Genomic DNA, 21608 nt, shown 5'->3' with positions numbered 1-21608 from the left:
AAGAAGACACTTCTACTATGTTTTAGACCTTTCCATATTTAAACCACCCCGAGTTCTCATTTTCCATTTTTTTTTTCTTTACCTACTGTGTTTTCCCTTTTTTGCGGGTTTTGCGCATACCTCATAAATCCCAATTTATCTTTTGAATGCGGCATTAGGTATTCATACCGTTTTCCACTACAAGTTTGAATACAAGGTGCGTAAAAGAGACACCTCTTAGACAAAATGTGCTCGATATGTTTTACCCGAGTTTGCGAACCAACATGTGGTTGGATGGTTAGAAGGGCAGTGGTATCCATAACGCACTAGGATTCAAGTCCTGGTGCTCGCATTATTCCTGGATTTATTTCAGGATTTTCGGCGATGCGCTTTCAGTGGAGGAGACGTTCCCGTCGGATGACGAGGTACCTACGGTGACTTTGTAAATCTCAAGATGATATGCTGGCTCAGTCTCTCGAATGTGCTCAAAGGGGTAGGGTGTGCGTGTGTGCGTTCATAGGGGGTGAGTGTATGCACGTATATATGAGTGCTTGCGTCTGTACCGTGTTAAAAAAATATTTTACCTGAGTTTTTCATACCTTGCCGTTTTGGAGTATTTCACAGCTATAATTTGTTTTTTTCTATGGAATGGAATGGACTAAGATGAATTAAATGTACACATCTGGGGTCATTTTGAAACTCTTTTCCTCCCAACAAAAACCAGGCAGCAAAAGTTTCGTTCGTTGGAACATGGCCCGTGTTGTCTCTGTAAATAGTGGGCCGCGCACGAGGCTGAGCGCAAAACAACGAGCCTCTCTATATTGGAGAAAGAAAAAACACTGCTGCCGGCGGTCTCCTCCTCCTCTTCGCCGACCCGGAGAACCACCGGCCGGGGATCCCCTCCACCTCCTCCTCCTCCACCGCCGTCGTATTTCCCCCTGATCCCCCAATTCGCGTTCCTCCTCAACCTCTTGCCCGACGGAGTGGGCGGGGGACCAGCTCCAGAATCAAGAACGTACAGAGGAGACCGATGGTGGCCGGCGAGCATGCTGGCGCCGCGGGGCGGACGAGGATAGGCGCCGGCGGGAAGCCGGAAAGGTGCGACCTGTGGTGTGCCGCCAATGTCAAGTCCCATTGGGACGCACGGCAGCACGGGGAGAGAGGTATGGTTTTTCGCTCTCTGAACTCTGATAAGATTCCCTCTTAACCTATGCAGCATAATCCTAGAGCCCAAACACAAGATTTTATCATCCATATAACACAGTCAAGTAGAGCGGAATCGATACGATCTTGTACGGTTTGTGCTTTTTCATCTGTTGATTTACCGACATGACAACTTGAATCACACAAACTTGTGTGGACATGTGGTCCTGCAAGCTTGTTCTGTATAGTAGAAACTAGAAACAACAGAAGAATTTACAGCTCTGTTCAAAGAAACAAAGCGTCAATGCAATGCATAATGCAGAGATTTGAAACAAGAACTTTCTTGTTGACAAGATCACAAAAGATTCTTGTTAAATAGCAAAACCGTAAAAAAGAAAAGCCATCCACTTCCTCTGTTTCACGATAGCTGCTTTGACTTGAAAGTGATTTGCAGTGCAAGGGGAGGCTGAGCAGAGGAACAGAACTGTGTTCCTTTTATCTGTTCTGTAAAAAGAAGGATTTGTAGGTACTGCTACAAGGCTAATCCAACTCAAAGCTCTGTTCTGGGGGTACAAGTTTTTGAATAAGAAAATTAACCCTCAGGTAGTTCCTTCCTCTACATATTATTTTGCCGCGGAGGAGGCACAGATGATGGATAATAAGAATGAACAAAAAAAAACTATAGATAATGGGGTATTTACCCTCCATAGCATATTTGTCTGCAGAACATTATGCAACTGAATGCAGGAGCCACCAATAATAATACTTGATGCAAAATTAAAATACATGGCTAGTTAACATCCAATATATGGCTAGTTATATAACTAGGATCAATGCGGGGTCTTGAAAGAAGCCTCTAATTCGTAATACTCCCTCTGTTTACTTTTGTAAGTTGTTTTAGACAGCTTAAATTGCACTGTTTTAGCTGCTGTCCTAAATGTCTAAAGCGTCTTATAAAAGTGAACAGAGGAATAGTAAGAATAAGATTCAGTCAACTCCTTGTTTGAACCATAATTAAAAGCATCAATCATAGCTTCCTTCCATCAATCACCGCGACCCATTCAGAGGTCATGTTTAGTTTATCAAGATGGGTAGGTAAGGTTGGTCTCACAACTTTTCAGGCGAAGACAACAGCTCGATCAACGAAAGTTTGTGCTGCACGTCTCAACTGTAAAATAGAATAAGTGTAAGTCAACTACTGGGCTGTTTCAAGCATTATATTATCCACTACACTTGATCCTTAGTTAATTTACGGGCCGCTATCCGCGGCTGACAAACTGCTGAAAGGACGTGCAGTTTAGACTTTGCACATACTATATGCGCTGGCATAGCCAAGCTCCAAGGCCTCATTGGAAGCCTTGACTCATAACACCTTATGGTTGTGCCCCTAAACCACACACATCGCCGGCGACCGCCTGTACACCACAGCCTTCTCCGCCGCTCGATGGACCAGATGAGCGGAGTGGTGCACTGAAGTAGAGAGCGCAGCACACTCCTATACCCTCGGTACTCTCTCTCTCCCTCTCTCTCTCTCTCCACTAGTAGAAAACGGAGCTTTAGCGCCGGTTCGTAAGGGCCTTTAGTGTCGGTTCTATAACCGGCACTAGGGGGTGGGCACTAAAGGCCCCCCCCCCTAGTACCGGTTCGGCACGAACCGGCGCTAAAGTGCCACCACGTGGCGTGAGCTCGTGCCCTGGTATGGGGGACCTTTACTACCGGTTGGTGTTACCAACCGGTACTAAAGGTTTTTTGTTTTTGAATTTTGGAAAAAAAATTGATTTTTTTTCGATTTTTATTTTTTCTGAATTATTTGATGATTTAGTCTCTAATCACGTCTCTTAACTGCTCAAGTGTGGATCACTCATTCCAAATCGTCTGACTTCCCGGCCGGTCACCCATCCTCTCACTCCCCCAATCTGAGCACGCTTAACTTCGGAGTTCTATTCCCCCTACATTCCAAGTCTGCACTTGTTGTTTTCCTAACAAATGTAAGCTGTCAATCCTATTAACCCTCAGTAGTTTAGCTTGAGCATGAAGTCACACGTTTCACCGTTTGAGTTTGAAACTATTATTCTAAAAACAGTAATTATGTATTAACACTAATATTTCTTGAATAAATAGTTTGACCATAGTTTGACCAGATTTGGCCAAAATTCAAAAAAACTGAGATACTTATTTAGTAACACTAATAATATTGCGTAATTATTTAGTAACACTCTATATTTCTTGAATCAGTTGTTTGACCGGTTTGACAAGATTTAACCAAAATTCAAAAAAACATAAATTAGAGCATATCTTTTTTTCCTTTTACAATTTTGTCATTTCAAAAATTGTCCTAAACACTAAATCCGGGACTTAAAACGTCGGAAACTCTATGCTAAATAGTAAAAACTAAGGGTTTAAACCATAAAACCTAACCCTAAACTCTGAAATCTAAACCCTAGCACTAAACGCTAAAAACGTCTAAAAAACGTCTAAAACGCCCAAAAACTCTATTTTCCCTTTGGAATTTTATGATTTTAAAAAATTGTCGAAACGGAAAACTGGTTGTTTCAGCGGATCAATCTTTTTGTTCTGCAAATTTTGATATATTATATGTATTTTTCTGAATTACGATGATTTAGTTATGATTTTTTCAAGTTTGAAAATTGCCCTATAGTCCCGGTTTGTGTCTGCAACCGGGACTATAGCTTAGACCCCTTTAGTGCCGGTTCGTCGCATGAACCGGTACTAAAGGTTGGCCCTTTAGTACCGGTTTGTGCCACAAACCGGGACTAAAGAGGCTCGTGGGGCCCCGGCCTGACGCCAGCCTGCCACCACCCCTTTAGTACCGGTTCGTGGCACGAATCGGTACTAAAGGTTCAACGTGAACCGGCATTAATGCAAATCCGTTCGAACCGGCACTAATGGTACCATTAGTACCGGGCCAAAATCAAACCGGCACTAATGTGCTTCACGTTTGACCATTTTTCTACTAGTGCTCTCTCTCTCTCTCACCAGCTCTATCGCCAATGTAGGGCACTAACTGTAGGCAAGGATCAATGTCCGCATCCGCTGTCAGCACCGTTCTTGCGAATGTGGGCAATATTGCTGTTCGGGAGACCAAATTCTTATGTGGGGTCAGCCTTGAAGTGACCTTCTTGAAAGATGAGTTGATGCGGTTGGAGGGCTACCTCAAAGACGCCGAGAGCAAACGAAGATCTGGAAATGCAAGAGTTGGTATCTTGGTGAGCCAGATCAGGGATGCTGCATATGAGGCTGAGAATGTTATCGAAGCTGCAGATTACATGAAGAAGAGAAACATGATAAAAAATGGCTTCATGGGTGCAATTTCAAGGTATGCTCGCTTACCGAGTGACTTGAATACCCTTCACAAAATTGGTGTTGAAATTTAGCATGTAAGAAGGAAGCTTAGTGAGATATTTCAGAGCATAGAACGCTTGAAAATTGATCTGGATAGTCATGTTCTGGATGATTCTGTCGAAGATTATGGCGTTGTGCACCAGTACTGTAAGGATGATGTTATAATGGTTGGTTTCGAGGAGGAGTACAAAGAAATACTAGATAAATTAATTCAGGGAGAAACTATGCTTAGTGTGGTCTCCATCTTTGCCATGGGTGGGGCAGAAAAACAACACTTGCTAGAAAAGTATACACTTCATCTGGTGTGAAACAACACTTTGAGTCACTTGTTTGGGTGACTGTATCTCAAAAGTTCAAGGTCATTGATTTACTAAAGGAAATTTTGAAGCAACTACCTAGTGACAGGGGGTCAATCCAGAAACATTGATGAAATGAATGAGCATGAGGTGGCAAAGAAGATCCATGATATCCTCATCCAGAAAAGATACTTGCTAGTTCTCGATGATGTGTGGGAAACAGACACATGGGAGCAAATAAATAGAAAAATTAAGGCATGTCCGGATGCAGATAACCGTAGTAGAGTGCTGTTAACTACAAGAAAAGAAGATGTTGCGAATCATGTTGAAATGCCAACCCATGTTCATGCTTTGAGGTGTTTAGATGAAGAGAAAAGTTGGATACTATTTAGTAGCAAAGCTTTACCGTCATACAAAAGGTCGAGCATACAAGATCTGCATAAGTTTGAAAAACTAGGGATAAAGCTCACAAGGAAATGTGATGGATTACCACTTGCACTTGCTGTTCTAGGGGGTTATCTGTCAAAGAATCTCAGCATACAACCATGGTCTGGTGTACTATTGAGTTGGCCATCAATCAAAGACACACAAATGATGTGTAGCATTATCGCTCGCAGTTACAAGGACTTAACAAATCATTATTTAAGATCTTGTTTTCTCTATCTCGCCGCTTTTCCTGAGGATTTCATAATATCGGTGTTGGATCTTATGAATTTATGGATAGCAGAGAGCTTCATTCCACATACACGAAATCATACAGTAGAAGAAACAACACGTAAGTATGTAACTGAGTTGGCTCAAAGAAGCTTGGTGCAGGTTGTCGAAATAAGCAGTATACATGGATGGATTGAGAAAATAAAGATTCATGATATCCTACATGACTGGTGCATAGAAGAAGCAATGCAAGACGGTTTCGTTGCTGCCATCGACAAAACTAGCACAGGTCAGTCTAGCTGCCCTTCCTCTCTAAAATTTATATGCAGTTTTCATATTTCTCCAATATATTGGTTCCTTTGTATATGCATGGCTTCTTTCTGACATATATATGGACGGTAATAAAATGCAGGACAAGTTGGTGCATTGCCATCTCATACCCTGATATCCTACCGTTCTTCTTTTCAAAACTTGAGTGGCCAGATTTTACAGGCATCACCTAATCTTCGAGCTTTGCTTGGCTTTGGACTTTCATTGGTATCTTTCCCCGAGCTAAGATTCCTAAGAGTTCTTCATGTTGAGAACTCGAGCCTGCAGGATTTCTCCAAGTTAATTGGTGGGTGTATTCACCTACGACATCTCATGTTGAGAGGATGTACAAATGTGAAAATCACATCTTCAATCCGGAAACTCCTGAATTTGCAAACAATAGTTGTAACAAAGTCCCATCGGTATTGTCAACGAGAAGTATCAAACTCCCTCTGGGATATACCTACTCTTAGGTATGTTGATATTCCTGAAATTTCTCTGCCAAGGAATGAGCAAATTCTACAAACCCTGCGGAAGCTTCATATACAGCCTTCTCAAGATGAAAAAAATAAAGACCCGATGCCGATCTTGGGGATGCTTCCTTGTCTTGTGGTGTTGGGGTTGTTTGGTTATAGACCCGAAACAATGTCCTTTGGTGCGCAAGGCTTCCCCAGTCTGAAAGAGTTAATCCTTAAGAGTTGTTCCATGCAGAAGTTGAGGATGGAGGTTCGAACAATGCCAGAGCTATTTTGCCTGTCATTTTCACGGTGTTGGCTAGAGGATGGAATTCCCAATGGATTACTAAACCTTCCATCCCTCAGGTTCGTATCACTGCGTAGTATGCACGTAGATTGTTCGAATGACATCACACTGGAAGGGTTGAGGCAGGAAGGATGTGAGGTAACCCTGGCCCCTCCTCCCTCATGTTCTTTTCACATTAATTCTATTAGACTCAATTTTACTACTACTATACCACCATGGCTGACAACACGCTGATTTTTGCAGGTCATACGAAGTGGCATAATCTTCAAACAACAAAGCTGATCAAGTATTAATATTATTATTATTTCCTAGTTACCAAGGCATTATGGTCCGGTTACGCTCTCTTGTCAGAGGAACAAATATGTCACATCCTATGGTTGACGCATGCATATCATGCGGTCCCTTCATGTCTTTCTGTCTATTTGACTCAAATAAATGTGTGTGTGAATGTTAAGTATTGTATTAAAGGTTCTGTATACTTCTTGGATTGGTATTATCACACTTCATCTTCTCTTGCAATAGGGTAATAAGATGTATGCTCTCTTCAAACAGGGAAGTGTCAAGGTTCTTTCTTCCACTGATGATTTCCATGATCACAATGCCAAAGTCGTATACGTCAGCCTTTTCTGAGCCAAATATCTTTGTGTGCCTCTCATTCTAGTAATCACTTGGCTCTTATCCCTATTTATAAGCTTGCACAGTCCAAAATCAGAAAGTTTAGCATTGAAATCGTCATCTAATAGGATATTTTGTGGTTTGGCATCCAAATGAGCAATTATGTCCATGCACTCCTCATGGAGATAAGAGAGGGCCTTAGCTACGTGAATGATGACTTTGTGTCGCATCGTCCAATCTAGTCGAGGAGCACTATTGTCGCCTCGAGAATAAATCCACCTGTCCAAGGATCCTTTTGGCATATATTCATACACCAAGAGTTTGTATGATTTCTCTGCACAGAAACCAATCGGTCTCACAAGATTGATATGATGGATGGTACCAATTGTTTGAATTTCTGCCAGAAAATCTGTATTTCCCTGACCAGTTTGATCCAGACACTTAACTGCAATTATCTCCTCACCAAATTGTCCCTTGAAAACAGGCCCAAATCCTCCTTCCCCAAGCTTGTGTCTGAATTGCTCAGTTGCTACATTTAATTGTTGAAATGTGAACCTCATTGGTGTTCCTTGTAGCTCCCCGAGCTCTTCCTCAGCCATCTCCCTGCGCCACCGTTGTTTTCTTCGTATAGATACAAAACATTTACATATCAACCAGGGCGTGACGCAGAACAATGCCATGAGCAAAAAATTTCAAAAAAAAATTACAGAGAAAATTAGTTCCTCTACCTTCCCTAAAGGTGTTGAGGGACAGAAAACGACCTGGCAGTTAGTGCCTGTTGGGCAAGTCAAAGTGCTCGAGGAATAATCCATGGGGTAGTTGTAGTGCATCCCCTTGCTGCAGTTTGGCCCTCCCTGGTCTGGCATCGGCAGCAATTCCATGGGCACGTTGAAGCCGAGGACGAGGGAGATGTTGAAGACATCCGTATTGTTGTACTGGCCGAGTGCAAACTCAGCCACTGTGTTGGGTGGCTGACCGTTCCTCGCACAGGCAAGCACACCGCCGCAGTCGCCCGTTTGGCATGAGCCATTCCTTTTGGCATCAAATATGCAGCCTGTTTGTGCCCACACACGACCACCAGCCATGCCAACAGGCACGTCCAGTGTCCACCACTTGCCCAGATCAAGCTACATGCTGCCGCCCACTGGCACAGCATGCCGGCCACACGGTGTAGGAGCATTGGTTGGTGATGTTTAATGTGGCGCCCTCATTGGTGACAAGGAGAAACAGTAGGAGGAGAGGCAGGAAGTGGAGAGCTGGAGAGATGCTCACTGCTGCCATTTGTGTTACAATTTGATTTTCATTGGTTAAGATGATATATATATATATATATATATATATATATATATATATATATTGTTATGGATAAGAGCTTGGATGAAGCTGGCTGGCTTCTCAACCAAGCGGCCAAAATAGACTCAATCACCATAACTTGTGATGCATACGAATGGAGAAGGGTAGCCAAAAACACTTGTTATCTTGGATCCCTGGCCAGCACTGAAAGAATTTAAACCACACATCTTCCTCTGGAGTCAAAGAAAGCAGCGTATACCTACGATCTAGAGTCAAAGTCAACTTGGGAGCTGTATCTGCAACCTCTTGTTACTTTGCACTTAGAGATTTATGTGAGAATTGCTGTAACATCGTACCTCTCCTGGTAGCGACGGTTCTGTGTTATATAGCAGGGGCCGACTCCCTGATAAGGCATACAAACTTGGAGTACAAGGAAAGAAGAGATAGAGATAGATGATGCGGTTGGGAGAAGATAGACTAGATACTAACAACCTATTCAAACTAACTCTATCTCAAGATACATGTATTATGTCTACACGTCCCTGTTACAATAATGTGCGCATATATGAGTTTAACAGACTCCCTTAATCACAACTTGGTCAAGTTGAGATTATGCTTGAACTCATCAAAGCTTCTCGTAGGTAGTGCCTTGGTGAAACCATCTGCGACTTGATCTCTGGAGTGTATAAACCGAATTTCCAACTGCTTGTTAGCAACTCGTTCTCTGACGAAGTGGAAATCTATCTCAATGTGTTTTGTCCGTGCATGGAAGACTGGATTGGCAGATAAATAAGTAGCACCAAGGTTATCACACCACAAACAAGGAGGCTGAATGCGTTTTATACCTAGTTCTCTCAGCATGGACTGCATCCAGATTATTTCTGCTGTTGCATTTGCCAACGCCTTGTACTCTGCTTCTGTACTTGACCTGGAAACTGTGGCTTGCTTCTTTGCACACCAAGATATCAAGTTGGGTCCAAAAAATATAGCAAATCCACCAGTGGAACGTCCATCATCCAAGCATCCTGCCCAGTCAGAATCTGAGAAAGCACTGACAAGAGTAGATGAAGACTTACTGAAAGTAAGACCAATGCCCAAAGTATGCTTCACATATCTAACTATACGCTTAGCAGCTGTCCAATGCACAGTTGTAGGAGCATGAAGAAACTGACATACTTTGTTAACAGCAAAGGATATATCTGGCCTTGTGAGAGTCAAGTACTGAAGAGCACCTACCAAGCTTCTGTAGTTGGTGCTGTCCTCTTGATTCAAGAGGTCCCCTTCTGTAAGGGATAGTTTTTCTGAGCTGGACAATGGAGTTGGTGATGGTTTACATCCTTGCAAGTCAGCTCTTCTGACCAGATCAACTGCATATTTTTCTTGAGACAAATGAAGTGTATCTCCATGCCTTTTCACCTCAATGCCTAGGAAGAAATGTAAGTCTCCTAGATCCTTAAGAGCAAACTCAGAACTCAGATCTTTCAACAGTCCTGCTATTGCATCATCAGATGAACTAGTAACAATAATATCATCCACATAAATAAGCACAAATATTGATGTATTTGACTTATTATAAATAAACAGTGATGTGTCAGACTTGGAAGGAACAAAACCAAGTGATTGCAGCTTATGACTGAGTTGTGAGTACCACGCTCTAGGAGCTTGCTTCAGACCATAAATGGCTTTATCAAGTTTGCAGACATGATGAGGCAAGTTTTTGTTCTCAAACCCAGGAGGTTGTTTCATATAGACCTCCTCTTCCAGAACACCATGAAGGAACGCGTTCTGTACATCTAGCCGTCGAAGACTCCATCCCCTGGAAACAGCAATGACAACACAAGACGAATAATGGTGGCCTTTACAACTGGACTAAATGTGTCCTCGTAGTCAATAGCATATCTTTGTTTGAATCCTTTTGCAACCAGTCTAGCCTTATACCGGTCTATAGTTCCATCAGAATTTTTCTTAATTCTGGAAACCCATTTGCAATCAATCAAATTTTTACCTTGCCGTGGGGGAACTAGATGCCACATTTTATTTTTCAGGAGAGCCATATGCTCTTCCTCCATAGCTTTTCTCCGCCGTGTATCACCAAGTGCCTCTTGCAGATTATTAGGTTCACCTGTGGAGCATGCCAAGCCAAACTTAATTTTATAATTAACTTGTTGAATTACCCCTTTTTGAAGACGTGTCCGCGGCGTAGGATCGGATGCAGTAGGTATGGCCGCAGAAGATCGGGCTGACGCTCCCCCTGGCACTGCTGATCCCGATGCAGATTCGGCTGCATGGGTCAGGGTGACCGAGGGATCTTCTGTGGCGCCGGGCTGCTGCACGGTTGAACCAGAGGGTGCAGAAAATTCGGGTAAATCCGCTGGCACCCCAACATGGCGCAATGAAGACGGCTGTCGGGCCGCATCTCCTGCCGCGAGGCGTGACAGGCCACCAGAGGGGGCCCCCAACTACGACTTGTTGCCGCGGCGGGAGTAGCAGCGGGTCGGGCCAGTCGGCCACCGACGCGTGTCGGACGGGGAGCCGAGCGGCTCGGCGTGCGGCTCGGTCGGCTCGGCGGGACGAGTAGGAGAGCCCCGCGTGTCAGCCGCGGGCCCAGAGCTGGTGAAGGGCACCGAGGCGGATCCAGGGGTGGATCCCGATGGGCTGACGCGGTGCTGTGAGGGCACGGATCCCGCGGACGATTCTCTGGCCGCCTGCTACAGGAACGATCCCGAGGAGGATATGTCCCCCAGGGCTGGACACATGAAATCAGACACGTTGGCTAGGTTTTCTTCACCATTTTCTCCACAATTTTCACCTGCACCATCAGAAAGCTCACATGCAGGGTTATGGGTATTAGTCAGCATTGAATCATTACAGTTATTTTCCTCATGATGTGCACCGGTCAACTCAGGTGGCAAAAGAAGAATTTCTTTGCGAAGGAGGGCTTCGGCATTAGGGTGGAGATCAAAGAAAGGAAACTTGGTCTCATCAAACACAACATCACGGGAAATATAGACTCGGCCAGTAGAGATGTCAAGGCACTTGACACCTTTATGTAAGGGACTATAGCCAATGAATTTAAAGCACATTGTTTAGATCGAAACATGAGCTTTCGATTGTTGTAGGGTCTAAGGTTAGGCCAACATGCACACCCAAAGATGCGGAGAGAGGTATAATCTGGTTTTATGTGAAGAAGTCTTTCAGTTGGAGTTTCGTTATTTATAACACAACTAGCCAAGATGTTTATAAGATGCACTGCCGTGAGGAATGCCTTGTCCCAAAATTTGAGGGGCATGGATGCTCGCGCAAGCAAAGTGAGACCAACTTCTACAATGTGCCTGTGTTTGCGTTCAGCAGACCCATTTTGCTGATGGGCATGTGGACACGACACATGATGAGACACACCAAGAGTTTGGAAAAAGGAGTTTAATTTCTCATACTCCCCTCCCCAATCCGATTGGACAGCGATGATTTTGCTGTCAAATTTTCTTTCAACAAGTGCTTGAAATTTTTTGAAGACTTGAAAAACATCGGATCTTTTCTTTAGGAGATAGATCCATGTGCACTTGCTGTAATCATCTATAAAACTCACGTAATAAGTATGTCTACCAACAGAAGAGGGTGCAGGACCCCACACATCAGAGAATATGAGTTGTAGTGGTTTGGTAGAAATACTAGAAGAAATCGGATATGGTAACTGATGGCTCTTGGCCTTTTGACAAGAATCACAAATTGTTTCAAGATTACGCTCCCCAACATATGGAAGCTTATTTTTCCTAAGCACTCATTCTACTAAAGAAAATGATGCATGCCCTAGTCGATCGTGCCACCGAGTTGAAGATAATTTGGTGACACCATATGCGTGCTTATTGAATCTCCTAATCTCCGGAATCAACGGATAGAGTCCTCGAACGCATCTACCTCGATACAGGATTTTCTTCGTGGCCTGATCCTTGATCAAAAAGAAAAACGGGTGAAACTCGAGAAACACATGATTATCAATGGCAATGCGATGAACTGATAGGAGATTCATTGATGCTCTAGGGACATGCAAGAATTTCCTAAGATGAAATTTTTTGTGAGGAGTTTTAATAACTGAATGACCAATGTGACAGATTCCCATACCTTCTCCATTAGCTGCATGGATCTGATCGGGGCCGCGGTACTTCTCCCTCATGGTCACCTTTTCCAGCTCGCCGGTGATATGGTTGGTAGCACCACTGTCGACGTACCAATTTATGTCGACTCCGTACGAGGCGTCCGCTCCTCCAGCGACCTTCTCATCACCAGACGAGTCGCTGTCCTCCTGGAAGCGGTACCAGCAGTCCCTCGCCGAGTGTGCAAGCTTGCCGCAAATCTGGCAGCGGACAGCATCTGGACGGGACTTGCTGGAGTTGTCGTGGCGGCCCTTAGGGTTGGTGAAGGAGGGTCGTGCACCGTTGTTGTTGTTGCGGGAGTTGGGGGCGCCGCTGTTTCCGCCGCTGGTCGCCTTCGCCTTGCGCGGTGGCCCTCGGTAGCGAGAGGAGCCGCCGCCGCCGCCCCCGCGGCCACGTGAAGCGGCGTTAGCAGATGACTTGAACCCACCGCCGGAGTTGTTTCCCTGGAAGAGCGCGACCCTCTGGTCGAAATTACTCATCTGGGCGAAGAGCTCATCCAGGGTGACCGGCTGTGTGCGGGCGTCGAGGGCGGAGACAAGCGGCTGATACTCCATATCCAAACCAGCAAGGATGTAGGAGATCAGCTCGCTGTCATCCTGAAGAGGTTTGCCTGCTGCAGCAAGCTCGTCCGCTAGGGAGCGCATGAGCGCGAAGTAGGTTGCCACGGACTGCGTGCCCTTCTGTGCATTCGCCAGTGCGATGCGGATGTTGTTGACCCTCGACAGCGACTGGGACGAGAACATGCTCGCCAAGGCTGCCCAGAGTTCATGTGCATGGACGATGGAGGTAACCTGCACTAGAACTTCTTTGGTGAGATTGTGCAACAGATAGCCAAGTACCTGCTTATCTTCTCGGATCCAGACGGCGTGAAGGGGATTTGGGATGGTCTCCTCCTTCTCATCTTTGTCCTTGACGACGACTTGTTTTGCCGGCTCCGGGTTCGTTCCATCAACGTACCCGAAGAATCCCGCTCCTCTGATTTGCGGTGTGATTTCGGTGCGCCAGAGGATGAAGTTGGTGCGGGAGAGCTTTTCCGTGACTTGGCCAGAGAGACCAGAGGTTACGGTGGCGACAGAGGAAGCCATGGCAGCGAGCGTAGGTGGTGGAAGGGATGGAAGCTAGATGCGATGGAAGAGATGGGCTCTGATACCATGTGAGAATTGCTGTAACGTCGTACCTCTCCTGGTAGCGACGGTTCCGTGTTATATAGCAGGGGCCGACTCCCTGATAAGGTATACAAACTTGGAGTACAAGGAAAGAAGAGATAGAGATAGATGATGCGGTTGGGAGAAGATAGACTAGATACTAATAACCTATTCAAACTAACTTTATCTCAAGATATGTGTATTATGTCTACACGTCCCTGTTACAATAATGTGCGCATATATGAGTTTAACAATTTAACCATAGCCATGTCTTATTTTACACTTGCTGATTCTCGGGTGTGCGTCGGACTATGACAAGAGCATGGCCGACTTAATTTGATAGTGAGTCTGACCTGGATCTCTGATCCTAGCAATCACTCACTCATGTAAGGATTCGGGAACCCAGCAATGAGGTGACAACGAACACCTTGCTATGGTGAGGATGGCTAGTCAATTACACCACATCAAGGATGAAAACAATCCACATCGGCGACAATATATGGCAATCATCAATTTATTAATAGGCCTGTCCGCCTGCCTGTTGCTAAGCTGCAAACTGTTGTCAAGTGAAATCTGCTTCCGTAGTTCCCTAGCCTGGCAAACATCATTGATCTTTCTATGAGCAGGAGTTTCTGAAAAACACGGATCATGTACACTTGAAAGTAAGCACTGACTTCTCATGTGTCAAATACTATTGCACTGACCAATATTTTACGACGTACAGCTTACAGTGGGAATGCTTATTCAGTTGAAAACAAAATCTCATAGACAATTCGTTATTGTGGTATACCGAACATTTTCAGAATCACTAATATTTTGTGGCACAGGGCAGCCATGGGATGAAATTGATGTGTTGGTTGACATCGTTCGACTCTGAAAGCTTTCTAGTAACGTGCTCACTAATTTTGCCATGGTTGGGTGTACAGATATTGTATATCAAGAAGGTTTGCACTATCACTTATATATGCAAGAGTGAAATATATACTGAATATTCCACGAAATCTTAGCCCTCCCTATGCAGCTCGATTTCAAGCAGCAATATTCCAGGCAATCAATCACATTCACAATACAGATCTGTCATTATTGAGCTTCTGGATTATATGGAGACAAATGTTGGTAGCTGGGATGCCTTTGCTTCGAGCCTCTGTACCTCATCCTGTGAAAATAATAACCTGCGGAACTCGAACTTTCATGGTTGTTCTTTTTTTTCTTGTTTTTGGTTCAGAAAGATCAGATAAGGGATACTTACCACCACTGCAGCTTCAGGACTTCATTGAGCAGTTCCTTCTCCTTTTCTTGTGCTGCATTCAACAGAAAATGTAGTGAGTGGGTTATAAGTATAACTCTTCATGTGATATTGCCATCATAATTAATAAAGAAAATGGGTGACTGAATAAAATCTGCAAGAGCTTTGTTTCGATCTTCACCATATTGGTGTCCTAATAATTTAAATAACTATCTTCTATGTTTGGGTTGCTAAGATTTTGTCGATTCTTCTCAGATATTACTTCAAGATTCAGAAGGGAAGAGTTCCTATCATTTTAACCAGAACATGCTCACCATGGATCTGTCTACAGATGACGGAAATGTTGAGCTGACTGAACGAAGGCACGCAAACAGGTGAAACCAAATGAGAACCATTTAAATCCATCAACAGAGCAGGCTTTTCATTCTCGAGTTTCCTTAGTGGAAGCACCTTTTTCTTCTTTGATTGCGTGTGGATGGGGGGCTTTACTATCTGAAGCATATTTGCCTGCACAACGTTGCCACCAACACCCATCCATCGATCTCACATCCAACGGGTAGATTTCTAAGTATGGATCAGTGTGGAGCCTCTAGTAATAGTAAGATAGGATTCAGCCGGTCAACTCGTAGTTCGTTTGGACCACAATTAATTAAGGTGGGTTGCTAAAAGCATCAAATCACATGCTTGTTAGCTTGCTCCCATCAGCCACCATAATGTCTTGTCTTGCAAGAATCTGTTCATTAAGATGGGTACGTTGTCGAAGCATTCAAAGAATCACATGCTTTGCCTACTCGATCCAATCAACCACCACAGTTTTTGAGGCGATGACCATGACTCATTCACATTTGCACTATTAATTCACTACACTTGAGCCTTAGTTAATGTACAAGCTGCTGAAAGCATGTGCAGTTTGGACTTTACACATAACATACGAGGTGATATGCCCAATCTCCAAAGTCCCCTGGGACGCCTTGTCTCACAGCTCGTTCTGGCCGTGCCCCTGAACTGCCCACACACCAAAGGCCGCCGGCGATCCCCTTCTCGGCAGTCTGCACAAGCTGCCGCTTGACGGAACAGATGAGCGGAGCGGCACACTGAAGTGGAGAAGGCATCACGCTCCAGAGCTCAATCCCCCTGGCAAGTCTCTATCTCTCTGTCTCTCCCTCTATCTGAACTGAACTGGCCTGCTCACTCATTGTTTTTGCTCCCGTCAGGTCATTGCTAGTGTACGTAGCTGGAAGGTAATTAAAAAGAGGTTATAAACCTGCTTGCTGTTAGAGTGAACCATGGCACAGTCTGCTGTGAGCGCTGTTCTTGGGAACGTGGGTAATCTTGCTGTTCAGGAGACCAGTTTCTTATGCGGGGTCACACTTGAAGTGGCCTTCTTGAAATATGAGCTGATCAGGCTGCAGGGCTACCTTAGAGACGCCGAGAGCAAACGTAGATCTGGAATTGAAACAGTTGCTATCTTGTTGAGCCAGATCAGGGATGCTGCATATCAGGCTGAGAATGTCATCGAAGCTGCAGATTACATGAAGAAGAGAAACATGATCAAGAAGGGCTTCATGGGAGCAATTTCAAGGTATGCTCGCTTACCGAGTGACTTGAATACCCTTCATAAAATTGGTGTTGAAATTCAGCGTATAAGAAGGAAGCTTGATGAGATATTTCAGAGCATAGAACGCTTGAATATTGATTTGGATAGTGATCATGTTATGGATGATTCTGTAGAAGATTGTGGCCTTATGCACCAGCACTGTAAGGATGATGTTACAATGGTTGGTTTTGAGGATGAGTACAAAGAAATAGTGGATAAACTAGTGGAGGGAGAAAATATGCTTAGTGTTGTCTCCATAGTTGCAATGGGTGGGGCAGGAAAGACAACACTTGCTAGAAAAGTATACACTTCATCTGGAGTGAAACAACACTTTCAGTCACTTGTTTGGGTAACTGTATCTCAAAAGTTCAAGGTCATTGATTTGCTAAAGGAGATTTTGAAGCAAATACTGAGTGACGAAGACGAGTCTCCAAAAATTGATGACATGAATGAGTATGAGGTGCGAAAGAAGATCCATGATATCCTCATCCAGAAAAGATACCTGTTAGTTCTCGATGATGTGTGGGAAACAGACACATGGGAGCAAATAAATAGAACAATTAAGGCCTTCCCAGATGCAGCTAACTGTAGTAGAGTACTGCTAACCACTAGAAAAGGAGATGTTGCCAATCATGTTGAAATGCCAACCCATGTTCATGCTTTAAAGAGTTTAGATGAAGAGAAAAGTTGGCTGCTTTTTAGTAGCAAAGCTTTACCTTCATACAGAATATCAGGCATACGTGATCTGGATAAATATGAAGAACTGGGAAGAAAGCTTACAAGGAAATGTGACGGATTACCACTTGCACTTGCAGTTTTAGGGAGTTACCTATCAAAGAATCTCAACACACAAGCATGGACCGATGTGTTACTGTGTTGGCCATCAAGCAAGGACACACAGATGATGCGAGGCATAATAGCTCGCAGTTACAAGGACTTACCAAATCACTACTTAAGATCTTGTTTGCTCTATCTTGCTGCTTTTCCCGAGGACTACATAATATCTGTGTCGGCTCTTATTAATCTATGGATAGCAGAAGGCTTCATTCCACATACACCTAGGCATACCGTAGAAAAAACAGCTCGTATGTATGTAAGTGAGTTGGCTCAAAGAAGCTTTGTGCAAGTCGTTCAAACAAGCATTATACATGAATATGCTAAGGAAATAAGGATTCATGATATCATACGTGATTGGTGCATAGAAGAGGCAACGAAAGATGGTTTCCTTGATGTAATCCATGAAACTACTAGTGGTGAGCTACCTTCCCCTCTTCTCTTTTATTTGTACACAGTTTCTTAAATATATTAATTACTCATATAATGTGTGTGTGTGGCTTTTTGCTGACATATATATGGACTCTAATGAAATGCAGGACAAGTTGGTGCATCATCATCTCATAAACAAATATTCTATCGTTCTTCTTTCCACAACTTGAGTGGAAAGATCTTACATGCACCACCTAATCTCAGAGCATTGTTTGGTGTTGGACTTTCATCAGTATCTTTACCTGAGCTAAGGTTTCTAAGAGTTCTTCATGTTGAGAACTCGAGCCTAGAGAATTTCGACGAGGTAATTGGTGGGTGCATTCACCTACGACACCTGAGGTTGAGAGGATGTCGAGACATGATTGTTCCTTCTTCAATCAGGAAACTCCTTTATCTGCAAACTATAGATGTGCCAAATTTATATGTATCAAGCTCCGTTTGGGATATACCTACTCTAAGATATGTACATCTTTATAGTATTTCTCTGCCAAGGCGTGTGCAAATTCCACAAACCCTACGGGAGCTTCGTATGGCTCCTCATGATGATGAAGCTGGAAATGACCCGATGCCGATCCTAGAGATGCTTCCTTGTCTTGTGGTGCTGGAGTTGTGGTCTTATAAACCCGCAACAATGTCCTTTGGTGCCCAAGGGTTCCCTTGTCTGCAAAAGTTACGACTTGAGGACTGTGTCTTTAACAAGTGGACGATGGAGGTTGGGGCAATGCCACAGCTATCATGCCTGTCATTTTCAGATTGCATGCTGGGTGAAGAAATCCCTGATGGATTCTGCACCTTCCATGCCTCAGCTTCGTATTAGTGACTCGTTTTCTGAAAGATTATTCGAATGACAACACGCTGGTTGCACTGAGACACAAAGGATGCAAGGTACTGCTACCAGTGATGGACGTGAAGAGCACAAATTTTAATGCAAGGTACTACTAGTTACCAACGCATTATGATCCTATGGTGAATGCATGTCTACCAGTTTGGCTGAACCAATGTGTGATCGTTGAGTATTTGTATTAAATTCTATGTACTGTTCCTCGATTGGGATTATCACAAACAAGCCATATGTATTGTACAATTATCAGCTCATGTTGTTCATCTTATTTGGGCACAATTAATGAGCAATCACTTCCGCAATAAAGTTCGCCTTGTGCAGTGATATTGTATAATGATTATTATTGTATCAAGTAAGGCGCCTTGTGCAATAAAGTCCCTAGCTTGAATGACAACAATTTTGGAACCAGCTTGGCAAGTTGTTAAAAAAACAGAACAAAATTAATATTAAGTCTCTGAATTTATCAGAAATAAGTCTTGTGCTCATAGATGCATTCCTGGCTGCAGTAACTGTACGGTAGTGAATACAGATCGCTAGCAGTAGCAGTTCAGGAACGGAGACACCAAAATACATATCCTGAACTTCTGTTACTGCATCTGCTTGAATGTTTTTCAGAATACGAAAGAATATCCTCGGTCAGAGAACTGTGATGTGGTAAATAATCTGAAGCATACTTATCTGGAACAAAATTATCTACAGAGATCTTTTCTGAAAGAACAAATTATGGAGCCTGCAATTGCTACGGAAAATTTGCATGTTGCTTTGGCTGCGCTTCAGTCACGACTCGCATCGCAGCAGCCTTCCCCTCCGCAGGAATCTCCAGCGGCGTGGCATTGACGCCCGGCGTTCCCCTGTCCGACATCGCCTCGACGAGGACGGAGGGCTCTCCACTCCTGACGCGGCAGCGTCATCTTCTCAGCGCCACTCCACGGACTTCTCAGCGTCATCTACTCTGCTTTTTAAACTCTGTTTGATGTCTGATGGCTTTATTATTAATTTAAAGCCGGACGCTCCTAATGTTTTCTTTTTAAAAATATACATATATTGTGTTAGAAACACAAACGTGTCAAAACTCAGAAGTCTCACTTACCTCCCTACACTCTTGGCAAAAGAAAAAAGAATTTACAAGCTGGAAGGCCTAGAACTAGAAGATGGTCTGCTCGCCTAGCTCCTGCCCCGCCATTCCTTCCCTTATCACCTTCTCGAAGAAGTGCTCGAGCGTGTCTTTGCCATAGCTCGGCGTCTTCTCGTCGCTGTACTCCCCGGTCTCGGGATCCAGCACTAGCATGCTCTCCGACGCATAGTACCTCCCAATCTTGCCGAACTCGGCGGCATCCTCCAGCCCCGGGAAAACCTTAGCTAGTCCATCGAGCACCCAGATGAGACCATCCATGATCTGAATGGGCACCCTGATGAACCTGGGTTCGCGCCCGAGCAGCCGGAACAGCATCTCCCCTTGCTCCAGCGGCGTGAGGGCCTTCCCCGGCCCTCCAATTGGGAGAACCTTGTTAGCCTTCTCCCGGTCGAAGATGCAGTCCGCGATAAAGGAGGCGAGGTCCTCCTCGCTGATGGGCTTGCACGCGCAGAGCTTGCCGTCGCCGAACATGACGTAGGGGTTGCCCTTCTTGACGGCCTCGACCTGGCCGCCGAGGCTCTTGAAGAAGGCGGTGGGGCGGACGACGCTGTAGGTGAAGGCCGGGTCCCGGGCCGCCTCGGCGGCAAGCTCGCCCTCGAACCTGAGCTTGGCGCGCTGGAACTCGAGCAGCGGCTTCTGGACGCAGACGGCGGAGAGGAGCACGAAGTGGGCGGCGCCGAGGCTGCGCGCGGCCTGGAGGGTGTGGAGCGTGGCGCGGTAGTCGACGCGCCACGAGTCCTGCACCCCGCCGCCGCGGCTGGCGAGGCAGCAGACCGCGGCGTGCACGGGGCCGTGTCCCGACCCCGAGAGGTCCGCGAGGAGGGCGCCCGGGTCGGTGACGTCGGAGAAGACGACGCGGGCGGGGGCGAGGTCGGAGACGACCTCCTCGGGGGAGTTCTTGCCGCGGACGCCGCTGCGCGGCCGGGCGACGGCGACGACGCGGTGGCCGCGGCGGAGCAGCTCGCGGACGACGAAGCGGCCGATGTAGCCCGTGGCGCCGGTGACGAGGACGGTGGTCTCGGAGGGGGGCAGGGAGCGGAAAGGCTGGGCCTCGGCCGCGACCGGGGAGGGCGACGTCGCAGAGGAGGCGAGGATACTACATCCCCCGCGGCGGCGGCAAGGCTTGGCGGTTGTGAGGGGGAAGGAGAGGAAGCGCGGTGTGGGGCGGGCGGAGGCGATGGCCGTGCTCTTGGGGAGGCGGGAGGAGACTGGGAGGAGAAGGGCGGCCATCGTGCTCGACGGAGATGCGGTTATCCCCTCCACTATCGAGTGTGGGGAAGCCGGCGAGCGAGCGTTTGTGGTGGTGGCGGCCTAAACTAAACGGGGGAGGCAATCCGGTTGTTTTTTTTTTCCTATCCTAAACTAAACGCTGACTGACTGACGCGCGCGCGATCCGTCATCCTGGAGCGGGCGAACGTGAGCCGTTAGATGCTAACTAGGGGGAGCACACGACGACACGAGCTCTCTCCCTTCCCCGTCAATGGCGATAGAGGCTTGTGACTCACCGGTGATCCCTCTGGCTCAAAATCGGCATCGTCAGGCGCCGCGGTGGTGATGGGAGGACGGCCGAGAGCTGCGCGGTCGACGGGTGGTGGTGAGGGATTTGGGCATCGACGGGCGCAGCGGAGCGTGCGTGCGGTGTGCAGAAAAAAGCGCGCGGTGGAACAAGAGGATTTGAGAGCTAGCGCATCGCAACCTTCATGTTTGGAGCAGAGGATGCAGGAAATTTTTTCCATCTTATTTGACCGTAAGTTATGGTTTGTTGGGGCGAGAGAATGTTGTTTTTCCGCTCATGTTTTTGGGCCTCCCCAGT

The 21608-nt window shown here is 45.7% G+C and overlaps 1 protein-coding gene and 4 pseudogenes across 1 annotated transcript; 2 read left to right on the top strand and 3 right to left on the bottom strand.

Moving 5' to 3' along the window:
- The first annotated feature begins 4163 nt into the window (after positions 1–4163).
- Positions 4164–6754, top strand: LOC123131403 (putative disease resistance protein At1g50180; annotated as a pseudogene).
- A 214-nt stretch (positions 6755–6968) lies between these two features.
- LOC123131404 (G-type lectin S-receptor-like serine/threonine-protein kinase SD2-5) lies at positions 6969–8402 on the bottom strand (annotated as a pseudogene).
- Positions 8403–13030: 4628 nt separating this feature from the next.
- On the bottom strand, positions 13031–13167 carry LOC123132795 (uncharacterized; annotated as a pseudogene).
- Positions 13168–16177: 3010 nt separating this feature from the next.
- Positions 16178–18929, top strand: LOC123131402 (putative disease resistance protein At1g50180; annotated as a pseudogene).
- A 750-nt stretch (positions 18930–19679) lies between these two features.
- Positions 19680–21344, bottom strand: LOC123129079 (divinyl chlorophyllide a 8-vinyl-reductase, chloroplastic). The gene has a single exon (XM_044549231.1). The coding sequence runs from the start codon at positions 21023–21025 to the stop codon at positions 19805–19807; it is 1221 nt and encodes a 406-aa protein (XP_044405166.1). The 5' UTR covers positions 21026–21344; the 3' UTR covers positions 19680–19804.
- Between the last annotated feature and the right edge of the window lie 264 nt (positions 21345–21608).

Source organism: Triticum aestivum, chromosome 6A (genome assembly GCF_018294505.1).
Source record: "Triticum aestivum cultivar Chinese Spring chromosome 6A, IWGSC CS RefSeq v2.1, whole genome shotgun sequence".
NCBI lineage: Eukaryota > Viridiplantae > Streptophyta > Magnoliopsida > Poales > Poaceae > Triticum > Triticum aestivum.
The sequence above is the reverse complement of the archived record's forward strand: the minus strand, read 5'-3'. Positions and strand labels throughout refer to the sequence as shown.